The following is a 16,082-nucleotide window of genomic DNA, read 5'->3' as shown; positions in this document are numbered from 1 at the left end:
ACCCCTACTAGTACATCCACAATAACATGGATTGTATTCGTTCTGTTAGTAAATTTAGGTCTAGTAAAGCCAATCGTGATTTTACATGCCCGGGGAGACAGTAGTCAGTCCCCGGGTATGGAGTCTATGGTGGAGGTCCGCTAGGACGCCCCAGTGTTATGGTACGTAGGGTGCGGTGTAACACACATAGAAAAACATATGAGACCCTATGGAGTAAAAGACCCCATAGCCCATAGAACACATTGACCTTCAAAGGAATTACACACATTCATGTCCAAGAGTGGGAGGAAAAGAGTCTCACTCTTGGCAGGATGGAAAAAACAAACTCCATAGAAATCCAGCAAAGCTGCTGGGGGACTCACTAGGTTAGGAAATTCAGCCTAAACAGAGAATTCTCCCTAATAACCCTCCTCGCATGCCATCTCCTGTTTATCTACAGGCTGTGTGACCCTCCTCATCTGCCATCTCCTGTATATCTACAGGCTGTGTGACCCTCCTCACATGCCATCTCCTGTATATCTGTAGGCTGTGTGGCCCTCCTCACCTGCCATCTCCTGTATATCTGCAGACTGTGTGACCCTCCTCACATGTCATCTCCTGTATATCTGCAGGCTGTGTGACCCTCCTCACATGCCATCTCCTGTATATCTGCGGACTGTGTGACCCTCCTCACATGCCATCTCCTGTATATCTGCAGGCTGTGCAGCCCTGCTCACATGCCATCTCCTGTATATCTGCAGGCTGTGTGTCCCTCCTCACATGTCATCTCCTGTATATCTGCAGGCTGTGTGACCCTCCTCACATGCCATCTCCTGTATATCTGCAGACTGTGTGACCCTCGTCACATGCCATCTCCTGTATATCTGCAGGCTGTGCAGCCCTCCTCACATGCCATCTCCTGTATATCTGCAGGCTGTGTGACCCTCCTCATCTGCCATCTCCTGTATATCTACAGGCTGTGTGACCCTCCTCACATGCCATCTCCTGTATATCTGTAGGCTGTGTGGCCCTCCTCACCTGCCATCTCCTGTATATCTGCAGACTGTGTGACCCTCCTCACATGTCATCTCCTGTATATCTGCAGGTTGTGTGACCCTCCTCACATGCCATCTCCTGTATATCTGCAGACTGTGTGACCCTCCTCACATGCCATCTCCTGTATATCTGCAGGTTGTGCAGCCCTCCTCACTTGACATCTCCTGTATATCTACAGACTGTGTGACCCTCCTCACATGCCATCTCCTGTATATCTGCAGGCTGTGTGTCCCTCCTCACATGCCATCTCCTGTAAATCTGCAGGCTGTGTTACCCTCCTCACCTGCCATCTCCTGTATATCTGCAGGCTGTGTGACCCTTCTCACATGCCATCTCCTGTATATCTGCAGGCTGTGCGACCCTCCTCACATGCCATCTCCTGTATATTAGCAGGCTGTGTGTCCCTCCTCACATGCTGTCTCCTGTATATCTACAGGCTGTGTTACCCTCCTCACATGCCATCTCCTGTATATCTACAGGTTGTGTGACCCTCCTCACCTGCCATCTCCTGTATATCTACATGCTGTGTATATCTACAGGCTGTGTGACCCTCCTCACATGCCATCTCCTGTATATCTGCAGGCTGTGTGCCCCTCCTCACCTGCCATCTCCTGCATATCTGCAGGCTGTGTGACCCTCCTCACTTGCCATCTCCTGTATATCTGCAGGCTGTGTGCCCCTCCTCACATGCAATCTCCTGTATATCTGCAGACTGTGTGTCCCTCCTCACATGCCATCTCCTGTATATCTGCAGCTCTGTGACCCTCCTCACATGCCATCTCCTGTATATCTGTCGGCTGTGTGACCCTCCTCACATGCTATCTCCTGTATATCTGCAGGATGTGTGACCCTCCTCACATGCCATCTCCTGTATATCTGCAGGCTGTGTGTCCCTCCTCGCATGCCATCTCCTGTATAACTGCAGGCTGTGTGTCCATCCACGGATTCCATCTCCTGTATATCTGCAGGCTGTGTGACACTCCTCACATGCCATATCCTGTATATCTGCAGGCTGTGTGACCCTCCTCACATGCCATCTCCTGTATATCTACAGGCTGTGTGCCCCTCCTCACATGCCATCTCCTGTATATCTACAGGCTCTGTGACCCTCCGCACATGCCATCCCCTGTATATCTGCAGGCTATGTGACCCTCCTCACTTGCCATCTCCTGTATATCTGCAGGCTGTGTGCCCCTCCTCACATGCAATCTCCTGTATATCTGCAGACTGTGTGTCCCTCCTCACATGCCATCTCCTGTATATCTGTCGGCTGTGTGACCCTCCTCACATGCCATCTCCTGTATATCTGCAGGCTGTGTGACCCTCCTCACATGCCATCTCTTGTATATCTGCAGGCTGCGAGTCCCTCCTCGCATGCCATCTCCTGTATAACTGCAGGCTGTGTGAAACTCCTCACATGCCATTTCCTGTATATCTACAGGCTGTGTGAACCTCCTCACAAGCCATCTCCTGTATATCTACAGGCTCTGTGACCCTCCGCACATGCCATCCCCTGTATATCTGCAGGCTATGTGACCCTCCTCACATGCCATCTCCTGTATATCTGCAGGCTATGTGACCCTCCTCACATGCCATCTCCTGTATATCTGCAGACTGTGTGCCCTTCTCACATGCCATATCCCGTATATGTCTTCAGGCTGTGTGCCCCTCCTCACATGCCATCTCCCATATATATCTGCAGGCTGTGTGTCCCTCCTCACATGACATCTCCTGTATATATCTGCAGGCTGTGTGACCCTCCTCACATGTCATCTCCTGTATATCTACAGGCTGTGTGACCCTCCTCACATTCCATCTCCCGTATATATCTGCAGGCTGTGTGACCCTCCTCACATTCCATCTCCCGTATATATCTGCAGGCTGTGTGACCCTCCTCACATGTCATCTCCTGTATATCTACAGGCTGTGTGACCCTCCTCACATTCCATCTCCCGTATATATCTGCAGACTGCATGCCCTTCTCACATGCCATCTCCCGTATATATCTGCAGGCTGTGTGCCCCTCCTCACATGCCATCTCCTGTATATCTGCAGGCTGTGTGTCCCTCCTCACTTGCCATCTCCCGTATATATCTGCAGGCTGTGTGACCCTTCTCACATGCCATCTCCTGTATATCTGCAGTCTGTGTGACCCTCCTCACATGCCATCTCCTGTATATCTGCAGGCTGTGTGCCCATCCTCACCTGCCATCTCCCGTATATATCTGCAGGCTGTGTGACCCTTCTCACATGCCATCTCCTGTATATCTGCAGGCTGTGTGACCCTCCTCACATGCCATCTCATGTCTATCTGCAGGCTGTGTGATCCTCCTCACATGCCATCTCCTGTATATCTGCAGGCTGTGTGACCCTCCTCACATGGCATCTCCCGTATATATCTGCAGGCTGTGTGACCCTCCTCACATGCCATCTCCTGTATATCTACAGGCTGTGTGACCCTCCTCACATGCCATCTCCTGTATATCTACAGGCTGTGTGACCCTCCTCACATGCCATCTCCTGTATATCTGCAGGCTGTGTGACCCTCCTCACATGGCATCTCCCGTCTATCTGCAGGCTGTGTGACCCTCCTCACATGCCATCTCCTGTATATCTACAGGCTGTGTGACCCTCCTCACATGCCATCTCCTGTATATCTACAGGCTGTGTGACCCTCCTCACATGCCATCTCCTGTATATCTACAGGCTGTGTGACCCTCCTCACATGCCATCTCCTGTATATCTGCAGGCTGTGTGTCCCTCCTCACATGCCATCTCCTGTATACCTGCAGGCTGTGTGACCCTCCTCACATGCCATCTTCTGTATATCTGCTGGTTGTGTGACCCTCCTCACATGCCATCTCCTGTCTATCTGCAGGCTGTGTGACCCTCCTCACATGCCATATCCTATATATCTACAGGCTGTGTGACCCTCCTCACATGTCATCTCCTGTATATCTGCAGGCTGTGTAACCCTCCTCACATGCCATCTCCTGTATATCTGCAGGCTGTGTGACCCTCCTCACCTGCCATCTCCTGTATATCTGCAGGCTGTGTGTCCCTCCTCGCATGCCATCTCCTGTATAACTGCAGGCTGTGTGACACTCCTCACATGCCATCTCCTGTGTATCTCCAGGCTGTGTGACCCTCCTCACATGCCGTCTCCTTTGGGCTGTGTGACCCTCCTCACATGCCATCTCCTGTATATCTACAGGCTGTGTGACCCTCCTCACATGCCATCTCCTGTATATCTACAGGCTTTGTGACCCTCCTCATCTGCCATCTCCTGTATATCTGCAGGCTGTGTGACCCTCCTCACATGCCATCTCCTGTATATCTACAGGCTGTGTGACCCTCCTCACCTGAAATCTCCTGTATATCTACAGGCTATGTGACCCTCCTCACATGCCGTCTCCTGTGGGCTGTGTCACCCTCCTCACATGCCATCTCCTGTATATCTACAGGCTGTGTGACCCTCCTCATCTGCCATCTCCTGTATATCTAAAGGCTGTGTGACCCTCCTCACATGCCATCTCCTGTATATCTGCAGACTGTGTGACCCTCCTCACATGTCATCTCCTGTATATCTGCAGTCTGTTTGACCCTCCTCTCATGCCATCTCCTGTATATCTACAGGCTGTGTGACCCTCCTCACATGCCATCTTCCATATATCTGCAGACTGTCTGACCCTCCTCACATGCCATCTCCTGTATATCTGCAGGCTGTGTGCCCATCCTCACCTGCCATCTCCTGTATATCTGCAGGCTGTGTGACCCTCCTCACATGCCATCTCCTGTATATCTGCAGGCTGTGTGCCCCTCCTCACATGCCATCTCCTGTATATCTGCAGGCTGTGTGACCCTCCTCACATGCCATCTCCTGTATATCTACAGGCTGTGTGCCCCTCCTCACATGCCATCTCCTGTATATCTGCAGGCTGTGTGACCCTCCTCACATGCCATCTCCTGTATATCTGCAGGCTGTGTGCCCATCCTCACATGCCATCTCCTGTATATCTGCAGGCTGTGTGACCCTCCTCATATGCCATCTCCTGTATATCTGCAGGCTGTGTGCCCCTCCTCACATGCCATCTCCTGTATATCTGCAGGCTGTGTGTCCCTCCTCATATGCCATCTCCTGTATATCTGCAGGGTGTGTGACCCTCCTCACATGCCATCTCCTGTATATCTGCAGACTGTGTGACCCTCCTCACATGCCATCTCATGTCTATCTGCAGGCTGTGTGATCCTCCTCACATGCCATCTCCTGTATATCTGCAGGCTGTGTGACCCTCCTCACATGCCATCTCCCATATATATCTGCAGGCTGTGTGTCCCTCCTCACATGCCATCTCCTGTATATCTGCAGGCTGTGTGTCCCTCCTCACTTGCCATCTCCCATATATATCTGCAGGCTGTGTGAGCCTTCTCACATGCCACCTCCTGTATATCTGCAGTCTGTGTGACCCTCCTCACATGCCATCTCCTGTATATCTACAGGCTGTGTGACCCTCCTCACATACCATCTCCCGTATATATCTGCAGGCTGTGTGACCCTTCTCACATGCCATATCCTGTATATCTGCAGTCTGTGTGACCCTCCTCACATGCCATCTCCTTTATATCTACAGGCTGTGACCCTCCTCACATGCCATCTTCCGTATATCTGCTGACTGTGTGACCCTCCTCACATGCCAACTCCTGTATATCTTCAGGCTGTTTGTCCCTCCTCACATGCCATCTCCTGTATATCTGCAGGCTGTGTTACTCTCCTCACCTGCCATCTCCTGTATATCTGCAGGCTGTGCGCCCTTCTCACATGCCATCTCCTGTATATCTGCAGGCTGTGTGTCCCTCCTCACTTGACATCTCCTGTATATCTACAGACTGTGTGACCCTCCTCACATGCCATCTCCTGTATATCTGCAGGCTGTGTGTCCCTCCTCACATGCCATCTCCTGTAAATCTGCAGGCTGTGTTACCCTCCTCACCTGCCATCTCCTGTATATCTGCAGGCTGTGTGACCCTTCTCACATGCCATCTCCTGTATATCTGCAGGCTGTGCGACCCTCCTCACATGCCATCTCCTGTATATTAGCAGGCTGTGTGTCCCTCCTCACATGCTGTCTCCTGTATATCTACAGGCTGTGTTACCCTCCTCACATGCCATCTCCTGTATATCTACAGGTTGTGTGACCCTCCTCACCTGCCATCTCCTGTATATCTACATGCTGTGTATATCTACAGGCTGTGTGACCCTCCTCACACGCCATCTCCTGTATATCTGCAGGCTGTGTGCCCCTCCTCACCTGCCATCTCCTGCATATCTGCAGGCTGTGTGACCCTCCTCACTTGCCATCTCCTGTATATCTGCAGGCTGTGTGCCCCTCCTCACATGCAATCTCCTGTATATCTGCAGACTGTGTGTCCCTCCTCACATGCCATCTCCTGTATATCTGCAGGCTCTGTGACCCTCCTCACATGCCATCTCCTGTATATCTGTCGGCTGTGTGACCCTCCTCACATGCTATCTCCTGTATATCTGCAGGATGTGTGACCCTCCTCACATGCCATCTCCTGTATATCTGCAGGCTGTGTGTCCCTCCTCGCATGCCATCTCCTGTATAACTGCAGGCTGTGTGTCCATCCACGGATTCCATCTCCTGTATATCTGCAGGCTGTGTGACACTCCTCACATGCCATATCCTGTATATCTGCAGGCTGTGTGACCCTCCTCACATGCCATCTCCTGTATATCTACAGGCTGTGTGCCCCTCCTCACATGCCATCTCCTGTATATCTACAGGCTCTGTGACCCTCCGCACATGCCATCCCCTGTATATCTGCAGGCTATGTGACCCTCCTCACTTGCCATCTCCTGTATATCTGCAGGCTGTGTGCCCCTCCTCACATGCAATCTCCTGTATATCTGCAGACTGTGTGTCCCTCCTCACATGCCATCTCCTGTATATCTGCAGGCTGTGTGACCCTCCTCACATGCCATCTCCTGTATATCTGTCGGCTGTGTGACCCTCCTCACATGCCATCTCCTGTATATCTGCAGGCTGTGTGACCCTCCTCACATGCCATCTCTTGTATATCTGCAGGCTGCGAGTCCCTCCTCGCATGCCATCTCCTGTATAACTGCAGGCTGTGTGTCCATCCACGCATCCCATCTCCTGTATATCTGCAGGCTCTGTGACCCTCCTCACATGCCATATCCTGTATATCTGCAGGCTGTGTGAAACTCCTCACATGCCATTTCCTGTATATCTACAGGCTGTGTGAACCTCCTCACAAGCCATCTCCTGTATATCTACAGGCTCTGTGACCCTCCGCACATGCCATCCCCTGTATATCTGCAGGCTATGTGACCCTCCTCACATGCCATCTCCTGTATATCTGCAGGCTATGTGACCCTCCTCACATGCCATCTCCTGTATATCTGCAGACTGTGTGCCCTTCTCACATGCCATATCCCGTATATGTCTTCAGGCTGTGTGCCCCTCCTCACATGCCATCTCCATATATATCTGCAGGCTGTGTGTCCCTCCTCACATGACATCTCCTGTATATATCTGCAGGCTGTGTGACCCTCCTCACATGTCATCTCCTGTATATCTACAGGCTGTGTGACCCTCCTCACATTCCATCTCCCGTATATATCTGCAGGCTGTGTGACCCTCCTCACATTCCATCTCCCGTATATATCTGCAGGCTGTGTGCCCATCCTCACCTGCCATCTCCCGTGCTGGCACCCGGGAGCCGTCAGAGCATCAGCTTCCTGCCATTCCCCAGGTGGGCATGAGACGTGCTGGCACCCGGGAGCCGTCAGAGCATCAGCTTCCTGCCATCCCCCAGGTGGGCAGGAGACGTGCTGGCACACGGGAGCCGTCACAGCATCAGCTTCCTGCCATTCCCCAGGTGGACATGAGACGTGCTGGCACCCGGGAGCCGTCAGAGCATCAGCTTCCTGCCATCCCCCAGGTGGGCAGGAGACGTGCTGGCACACGGGAGCCGTCACAGCATCAGCTTCCTGCCATTCCCCAGGTGGGCAGGAGACGTGCTGGCACCCGGGAGCCGTCACAGCATCAGCTTCCTGCCATTCCCCCAGGTGGGCAGGAGACGTGCTGGCACCCGGGAGCTGTCATAGCATCAGCTTCTTGCCATCCCCCAGGTGGGCAGGAGACGTGCTGGCACCCGGGAGCCGTCATACCATCAGCTTCTTGCCATCCCCCAGGTGGGCAGGAGACGTGCTGGCACCCGGGAGCCGTCACAGCATCAGCTTCCTGCCATTCCACAGGTGGGCATGAGACGTGCTGGCACCCGAGAGCCCTCACAGCATCAGCTTCCTGGCATTCCCCCAGGTGGGCAGGAGACATGCTGGCCCCCGGGAGCCGTCACAGCATCAGCTTCCTGCCATTCCCCCAGGTGGGCAGGAGACGTGCTGGCACCTGTGATCCGTCACACCATCAGCTTCCTGGCATTCCCCAGGTGGGCAGGAGATGTGCTGGCACCCGGGATCCGTCACAGCATCAGCTTCCTGGCATTCCCCAGGTGGGCAGGAGATGTGCTGGCACCTGGCAGCCGTCACAGCATCAGCTTCCTGTCATTACCCCAGGTGGGCATGAGACGTGCTGGCACCCGGGAGCCGTCACAGCATCAACTTCCTGCCATTCCCCCAGGTGAGCAGGAGACGTGCTGGCACCCGGGAGCCGTCACAGCATCAGCTTCTTGGCATTCCCCAGGTGGGCAGGAGACGTGCTGGCACCCAGGAGCCGTCACAGCATCAGCTTCCTGTCATTCCCCAGGTGGGCAGGAGACGTGCTGGCAGCCGGGAGCCGTCACAGCATCAGCTTCTTGCCATTCCCCCAGGTGGGCAGGAGACGTGCTGGCACCGGGAGCCGTCACAGCATCAGCTTCCTGCCATTCCCCCAGGTGGGCAGGAGACGTGCTGGCACCCTTGAGCCGTCACAGCATCAGCTTCCTGCCATTCCCCAGGTTGGCAGGAGACGTGCTGGCACCCAGGAGCCATCACAGTATCAGCTTCCTGTCATTCCCCCAGGTGGGCAGGAGACGTGCTGGCACCCGGAGCCGTCACAGCATCAGCTTCCTGCCATTCCCTAGGTGAGCAGGAGACGTGCTGGCACCCAGGAGCCGTCACAGCATCAGCTTCCACACCCGGCAGCCGTCACAGCATCAGCTTCCTGCCATTCCCCAGGTGGGCAGGAGACATAGTCGCACATGGGAGCCGTCTCAGTATCAGCTTCCTGCCATTCCCCAGGTGGGCAGGAGATGTACTGGCACCTGGGAGCCGTCACAGCATCAGCTTCCTGCCATTCCCCAGGTTGGCAGGAGACGTGCTGGCACCCAGGAGCCGTCACAGTATCAGCTTCCTGTCATTCCCCCAGGTGGGCAGGAGACGTGCTGGCATCCGGGAGCCGTCACAGCATCAGCTTCCTGCCATTCCCCAGGTGGGCAGGAGACGTGCTGGCACCCGGGAGCCGTCACAGCATCAGCTTCCTGCCATTCCCCAGGTGGGCAGGAGACGTGCTGGCACCTGGGAGCCGTCACAGCATCAGCTTCCGCACCAAGGCAGCCGTCACAGCATCAGCTTCCTGCCATTCTCCAGGTGGGCAGGAGACGTGCTGGCACCCGGGAGCCGACACAGCATCAGCTTCCTGTCATTCCCCCAGGTGGGCAGGAGACGTACTCGCACACGGGAGACGTCTCAGTATCAGCTTCCTGCCATTCCCCAGGTGGGCAGGAGACGTGCTGGCACCCGGGAGCCGTCACATCATCAGCTTCTTCTGCATTTCCAGAGCACCCACTGATCCTAAGTGCCTGAACCATCCCAAATCGTACTGACCATGTCGCCCCCCGGCTCTTTTATCCCCCAGTCTTTAATAGAGATTTCCTGCCACACATCCAGCTTCTGAAAACTAGACATGGAGATAATTCTGGTCCCCATGTGCCATATCAGCCCTAGCAATGCATGGCACCCACACTATCCTCTAAATATGGGTTGACTGGATGCATGCTGTATGAAACATACATTGTCTGAATTCAATAAATATGCACTTAAAATGACTCCTGAAGTGGTCACAATTGTGTAACCTTGGGGGGAATTCAGAGAAATACAAATAGTACAATAATACATTTAGGAAAGTGGACAATCACATTCATTCAACATAAAACTGGAAAGAAGGTGGTCACAAACAAATGAATCTCCTGTTCCAGGAAGCAGTGTGCAGCAAAGCAAAACCAGAACAAAGTAGAACATACAACCGGAAGCGCTACTTAGGACATATTTTAATGTCAGCACACAGGGGCAAATTGGCTGAAGTTAAATATGCATTTAATCAGCAATTAATTCAGTTTATAAACCCAGGTGGGTGAGTTTTGAATCAGATATGTCAGCTTGTCCAAAATCAATTATATTTTGAAAACGTTCTTGTTTTCTATTCCTTCTTGGATTTCAGAGAGAACAGCTAGGCAACATTTTATTTTTAACCAGAAAGGCACCATTTCATTTTCAAATAGGCATGAGGTATATTACGCTACAGCCCAGTGGATATTTCTAGTCCATTTGCTCTTCCCTCTCTATTCAAAAGAGGTGACCTTTGACATCACCTGCCCTTCACACAAACCTATGTCTTATAATATAGTGCTTGAATAGCAGGCATGCCTACTTCCCAAAAAATAAAAATAATAATACGCTCATATACACATTCTCATAAAACCTTTTCAATATAACACTTAATTATAATTAATTAAAATATAATTTCAAATGTATCTATTATACAATATATTCTAAGTAATTGGTTGGTGGCGTTATATTGATGATGTGTTTATAATTTGGAAGGGCAGTGAAAGTGACTGGTTGTCTTTTGAGGATAGTATCAACAACAATACTGTGAATTTGAGATTTACTGAATGCCACAGCGCCACAGAGATAGTATATGTGGATGTTACCGTAAAGCTTGACAGTCTAGCTATTCATATATCTCTATATGAAAAACCCACAAACACAGGCCTTCCTTTGCATGCCACAAGTTGCCATCCGCCATCTTGCAAAAAAAATGTATCCCATATGGCGAATTTATTCATTTTCGGCGGAACTGCTCAGACATTCTTGAGTTTGACCGGTGTTGCAGTACGGCCACTGCTGGCTTTCTACGACAGGGCTATGGTAAAAAGACTATAGAAATGGCCTGCCTTAAAGCACGTGCTCCTTCAAGAGAAAAGCTCTTGCATGGGCCCACAAATAAGAAACACAGTAACCATGATGACCCCCCCGCCTGATTGTCACATTTAACAACGCTTCGCATGATATTCACAGGATTATTATGAGACATTGGCGCATTCTTATGCTTGACAAAGATCTTGGTCCAGTTTTGCCTAAACATCCTATATTGACTTACAAACGAGCACCGTCATTAAAGGACAGACTGGTCTCTAGCTACTTATCCCCTGTGGAGAAAAACTCCTCTATGACTAATTGGTTACCAGGTTTACTGAAAGGTGTTACTAAGTGCCAAAAATGCAAGGCCTGTCCACATGCTACTGTATGCAAATCATTTGTACATCCCATTACAGGCCTTGAATTTGAGATCAGGCATTTTATCAATTGTGATACTCCATTTGTTGTGTATGTCTTTTCATGTCCCTGCTTGAAATGGTGTGTTGGGTCCACTACATGTAAACTAAAGCTCAGAATTCTGCAGCATCTTAGAGCCATCACAAATTTTGACCCTATGTACCCGATGGCCAAACATTTCAGTCAGGAGCATGACAGTGACTCTCATTTACTCACGTTTCTTGCTGTGGCCCATGTCCCGACTCACCAGAGAGGAGGAGACCAAACCTTGAGATTGAGACAACTGGAAACTAGGCTCATTTTAGATTTTAACACTAAACATCCGAATGGTCATAATGTGGATGAGGAGTTACACATGTTTATGGGTATCTGATATCATTGTTTCTTGTTCCACTTTCTCTCTTCTTTATTCTGGCTATCTAACACCTTTTCTCCCAGGGTTCAATATGGTACACTGCCCTGGCCTGGAAAGGCATCTGTAATTTTAATATTTGTGTTGTTTCACAATAGATCCTTTTCTTTTTGGTTCTAGGGCTGCCCTGTCTCCTTTAACATTTGGGGAACGTCATTTTAAGATTCATGCAGGACATTTATTTAAATCTGTCTTGCACTCTCCCTTCAATCCCCCTTTTTTACCCTCTCTTCATTTTGTTATCACATGGGTCCTTGCTTATTAATATAACTTGTTTTTCTTAGGCATTTGCACTTTATTACTCAGACCTAAGTACTGTAGACTGAGGGTTATGTATTAACTGAATGCACCAGCACTTTAGCTTTTGACTACATGTATTATATATAGACAGGAAGATATCGGTTTACATATGCATTTGCACTTTTTTGCTAACTATATCTCTGACTGTATACTGCTGGTATGTGAATATATCTGCACTGGACGGCATATCTTCTTTGCATCTCTAGGCTTTGGCTTCTGATGTTTAAATGCATTTGCACTTTATGCTGAAGTTACTGACTGTAGAAAGAACGCCATCTTTGATAAATGCACTTGCACTCCATGGTGTCTCTGATATAGGTCTTATTTTCATGGTTGCAGTATTGACACTGTTGCATTTTCCTTTGGCATCAATATATTATATATTGTCAAGGCAACCATACCTACGTACTTGCACCAGCACTTTATGACTCTTATTATTGGATCTAATGTTTTCCACTTTGGTTGCATTTTATCTGTTTTAATTATAGACATGTTTTTTTTAAACTGCTTTTGTTAGCATTGTTGGTATATTGCAGGACCTAATGGATATGGGGGAAATGGTAAAGGGACTACAGTCTAATATCTATGGTGACTGTTTGCCTCGTCCCCCAAACGTGACCAAGCACTCAGGGAAGCGTGAAACACGTTGTTCAGGATTCCCCTTGGCGTCCTGTTTTGTTTATTGTGTGTTTTTGCCGTGATTGTGTTTACAATAAACTTGTTTCTTCAATCTGATTCAAGTTTTTTATTTTTGGGTTTGTGAAGTGCCTCATCTCGGAGTGCGTTTTTTTCCTCTGCTGTTTTCCAGGATAGATATATATATATATATATATATATATTCAGTAAAAAATCTTTGTTAAAGGGACGTTATGGTTCAAAGTAAAACCGGAAAACCCCTGAAATTGGGCAGTTATGGTAAGATAAGCAACCATAACTCGCGCCACCACCGTGCACTGCTAACACTAACACCCAGGACATCAAATATGGATTCTCATCTGTATATGTTCTCTGGATCCAACTACACAAATGGTTAAATGGCATTTAGTGTTAGGCGGCCTCTTGGTACTAAATTGGTAGAAAAGTGATCCAGTACATCCAATGAAGGGTTATAGTTACACAACTACTGAGTTGTAGCCATTTTCAAAATGTTGGTTCTCATTAATTTGCCTAAGACCCTTATGCAAACGTTTCCATAGAATGGGCACTGTAACACAAACGGTAAAATCTCCAATTAGAGTATTCCAGAAGGGATACATTTCAACCATCAGTGATTCAACCAATTGTCATCAGCTGCTATTAGTGCGCCAATATTCAAACCAATCGCAGAGGAGCTTTCCCCACCTGCATGCCCTCTCTCACGAAAGATGAAAAACATCCTGTGAGCAGAAGGGGTTCCCACATTCACTACAATGAGATGGTACCTCACTTGCATGTTGTGTCTGGTACCGAATAAGGTTACTGTTTTCATTGAAGCTTTTTCCACATTTAGGGCACTGATAAGGTTTCTCACCTATATGTGTTGTCTGGTGGCGAAGAAGATTTCCCTTCTGAATGAATCTTTTCCCACATGCAGTGCACTGGTAAGGTTTCCCACCTGAATGTATTAACTGATGCTTACTGAGACTTCCCTTCTGACGGAACCTTTTCCCACATTCAGTGCACTGGTAAGGTTTCACATCAGAATGTATTAACTGATGGTTAACAAGATTTCCCTGCTGACAGAACCTTTTCCCACATTCTGTGCACTCATACGGTTTCTCACCTGTATGTATTCTCTGGTGGCGAATAAACTGTCCCTTTTCAACAAACCCTTTCCCACATTCAGAACACTCATGATGTTTCTCACCTGTATGAGTTCTCTCGTGGGAAGTAAGGTGTCCCTTCTGAATAAACCCTTTGCCACATTCTGTGCAATGATGACGTTTCTCACCTGTATGCGTTAACAGATGGCTAATAAGACTAAGCCTCCTACTGAACCTTTTCTCACATTCAGTGCACTGGTAAGGTTTCACATCAGAATGTATCAACCGATGGTTAACAAGACTTCCCTTCTGACGGAACCTTTTCCCACATTCTGTGCACTCATACGGTTTCTCACCTGTATGTATTCTCTGGTGCTGAATACACTGTCCCTTTTCTACAAACCCTTTCCCACATTCAGAGCACTGATAAGGTTTCTCACCTGTATGTGTTCTCTGGTGAAGAGCAAGATGTCCCTTCTGGATAAACCCTTTCCCACATTCAGTGCACTCATGAGGCCTCTCACCTGTATGTGTAAACTGATGGTTAGTGAGATTTCCCATCTGACTGAAGCTTTTCCCACATTCAGTGCACTGATACGGTTTCTCCCCTGTATGTGTTCTCTGGTGGCAAATAAGCTCTCCCAGTTTAACAAACCCTTTCCCACATTCAGAGCACTGATGAGGCTTCCCTCCAGTATGCGTTCTCTGGTGGCAGATAAGCTGATCATGCCCAGGGTTGCAATGATTGGAATTTTCACCCATGCTTTCATATGGGCCATACGTGTCTTGAGGCGTTGGCACCCTTTTCCACTTTCTGTGCACTGGTAAGGTTTTTCTCACCAGTCTTAGTTACTAGGAGGTTCCAGTCCAGTGAATGTTTTTTTTTCCAAATTCAGAGTACATATGATCTTTATCAGGTGTAGGTCATTTCTGATCATCTTACTGAAGCTTTTAAAATGCTTGGATATGATTTGCTCATTTGTATTTTACAGATGTTTCACAAAATCCTTTAAACAAACTATTCTTTCATTCAGAATGTGTACACAATAACACTCACATGAGTTCTCGCAAGGAAAATAGAAAAAAAGTGTTTTCTTCTTGTACATCAACAATGTTGCTTTCAGTAGCTCAGAATGCTAGATATGTATTATTTTTCTGTGTTGCTGAATTGATGAAAACCAAGTATCCAATATGCCTCTCCTGCCCAGTTCCTGAACACATTCAATAGACAGTTGAGCCCAGACTTGCATCCTTCTAAGGTGTTGGGGAATTGCACATTCCATCAATAAAGCTTTGCACTGCATTAGTCCACAGATTTTAGACATCGTTGTAGCATTTCTTGGGCATCAGTCACCTACTGAAATAAAATGAGATGCACATTATTAGTTTAAGCGTGTTCACAGCCATAAGCGTCACATGTAATAGGCAGGCGGGTTCTCAGTAGTAGTGATTTGCATTTGTTACTTACCCATAGTAATTAGTATGAAGTGTCATCTATTGCAAAAAGGCTCCCTAAAAGGGGGCACAGTCGTGGTATGACAGTGATAACATATAATGAAATGTGATAGAGGTGATAGGCAGCAGGAATAGTGTGATTAATTTATATATAGAACCTTTTAATATTTAAGAGCATGAGAAAAAAAGAAATCAGACAAGCTGGATGAACAAACATGTGTAAGCGGATATCTAAATCACCAAGACCATGCATATACGTTCTACCATCTCCAGAAACCACTAAACTAGTTCACACACGGTACACAGTATATTTACAAACACTAAAGGCAGGTATTTCACACTAGGCCCATAATTTGTCATCAATTGTATTCATCATTTAGCCAGTCTATTAGGTCATCAGTGATGAATTCATTACCTTTGGGTAAATGTATATTGCCCAAACACAGATATATGGCCAGAAGCACTATAGAAGTAGCAAGGACTGATTTGGATTTCCAATTTGATGCCTGGTGAGTGATTTTCCATCTGTGCTCCCACT

General features: G+C 48.6%; 1 protein-coding gene across 4 annotated transcripts in view; it reads right to left on the bottom strand.

The window, feature by feature from the left end:
• Window positions 1-10,327: 10,327 nt before the first annotated feature.
• The window catches only part of LOC138468420 (zinc finger protein 84-like), a 90,246-nt gene continuing 84,491 nt past the window's right edge, over window positions 10,328-16,082 (bottom strand). For all 4 annotated transcript variants that reach the window (XM_069608974.1, XM_069608972.1, XM_069608975.1 and 1 more), the window contains one exon: window positions 10,328-15,446. In XM_069608974.1, coding sequence (XP_069465075.1) covers window positions 13,703-14,851 — 1,149 coding nt within the window. In that variant the 5' untranslated portion in view covers window positions 14,852-15,446 and the 3' untranslated portion in view covers window positions 10,328-13,702. The remainder of the gene's footprint in view (window positions 15,447-16,082) is intronic.

This window comes from Ambystoma mexicanum, chromosome 4q, assembly GCF_040938575.1.
Source record: "Ambystoma mexicanum isolate Mex_15411 chromosome 4q, UKY_AmexF1_1, whole genome shotgun sequence".
In the NCBI taxonomy this organism is placed as follows: Eukaryota; Metazoa; Chordata; class Amphibia; order Caudata; family Ambystomatidae; genus Ambystoma; species Ambystoma mexicanum.
Note: the sequence above shows the minus strand (reverse complement) of the source record. Positions and strands in the feature narration are given on the sequence as shown.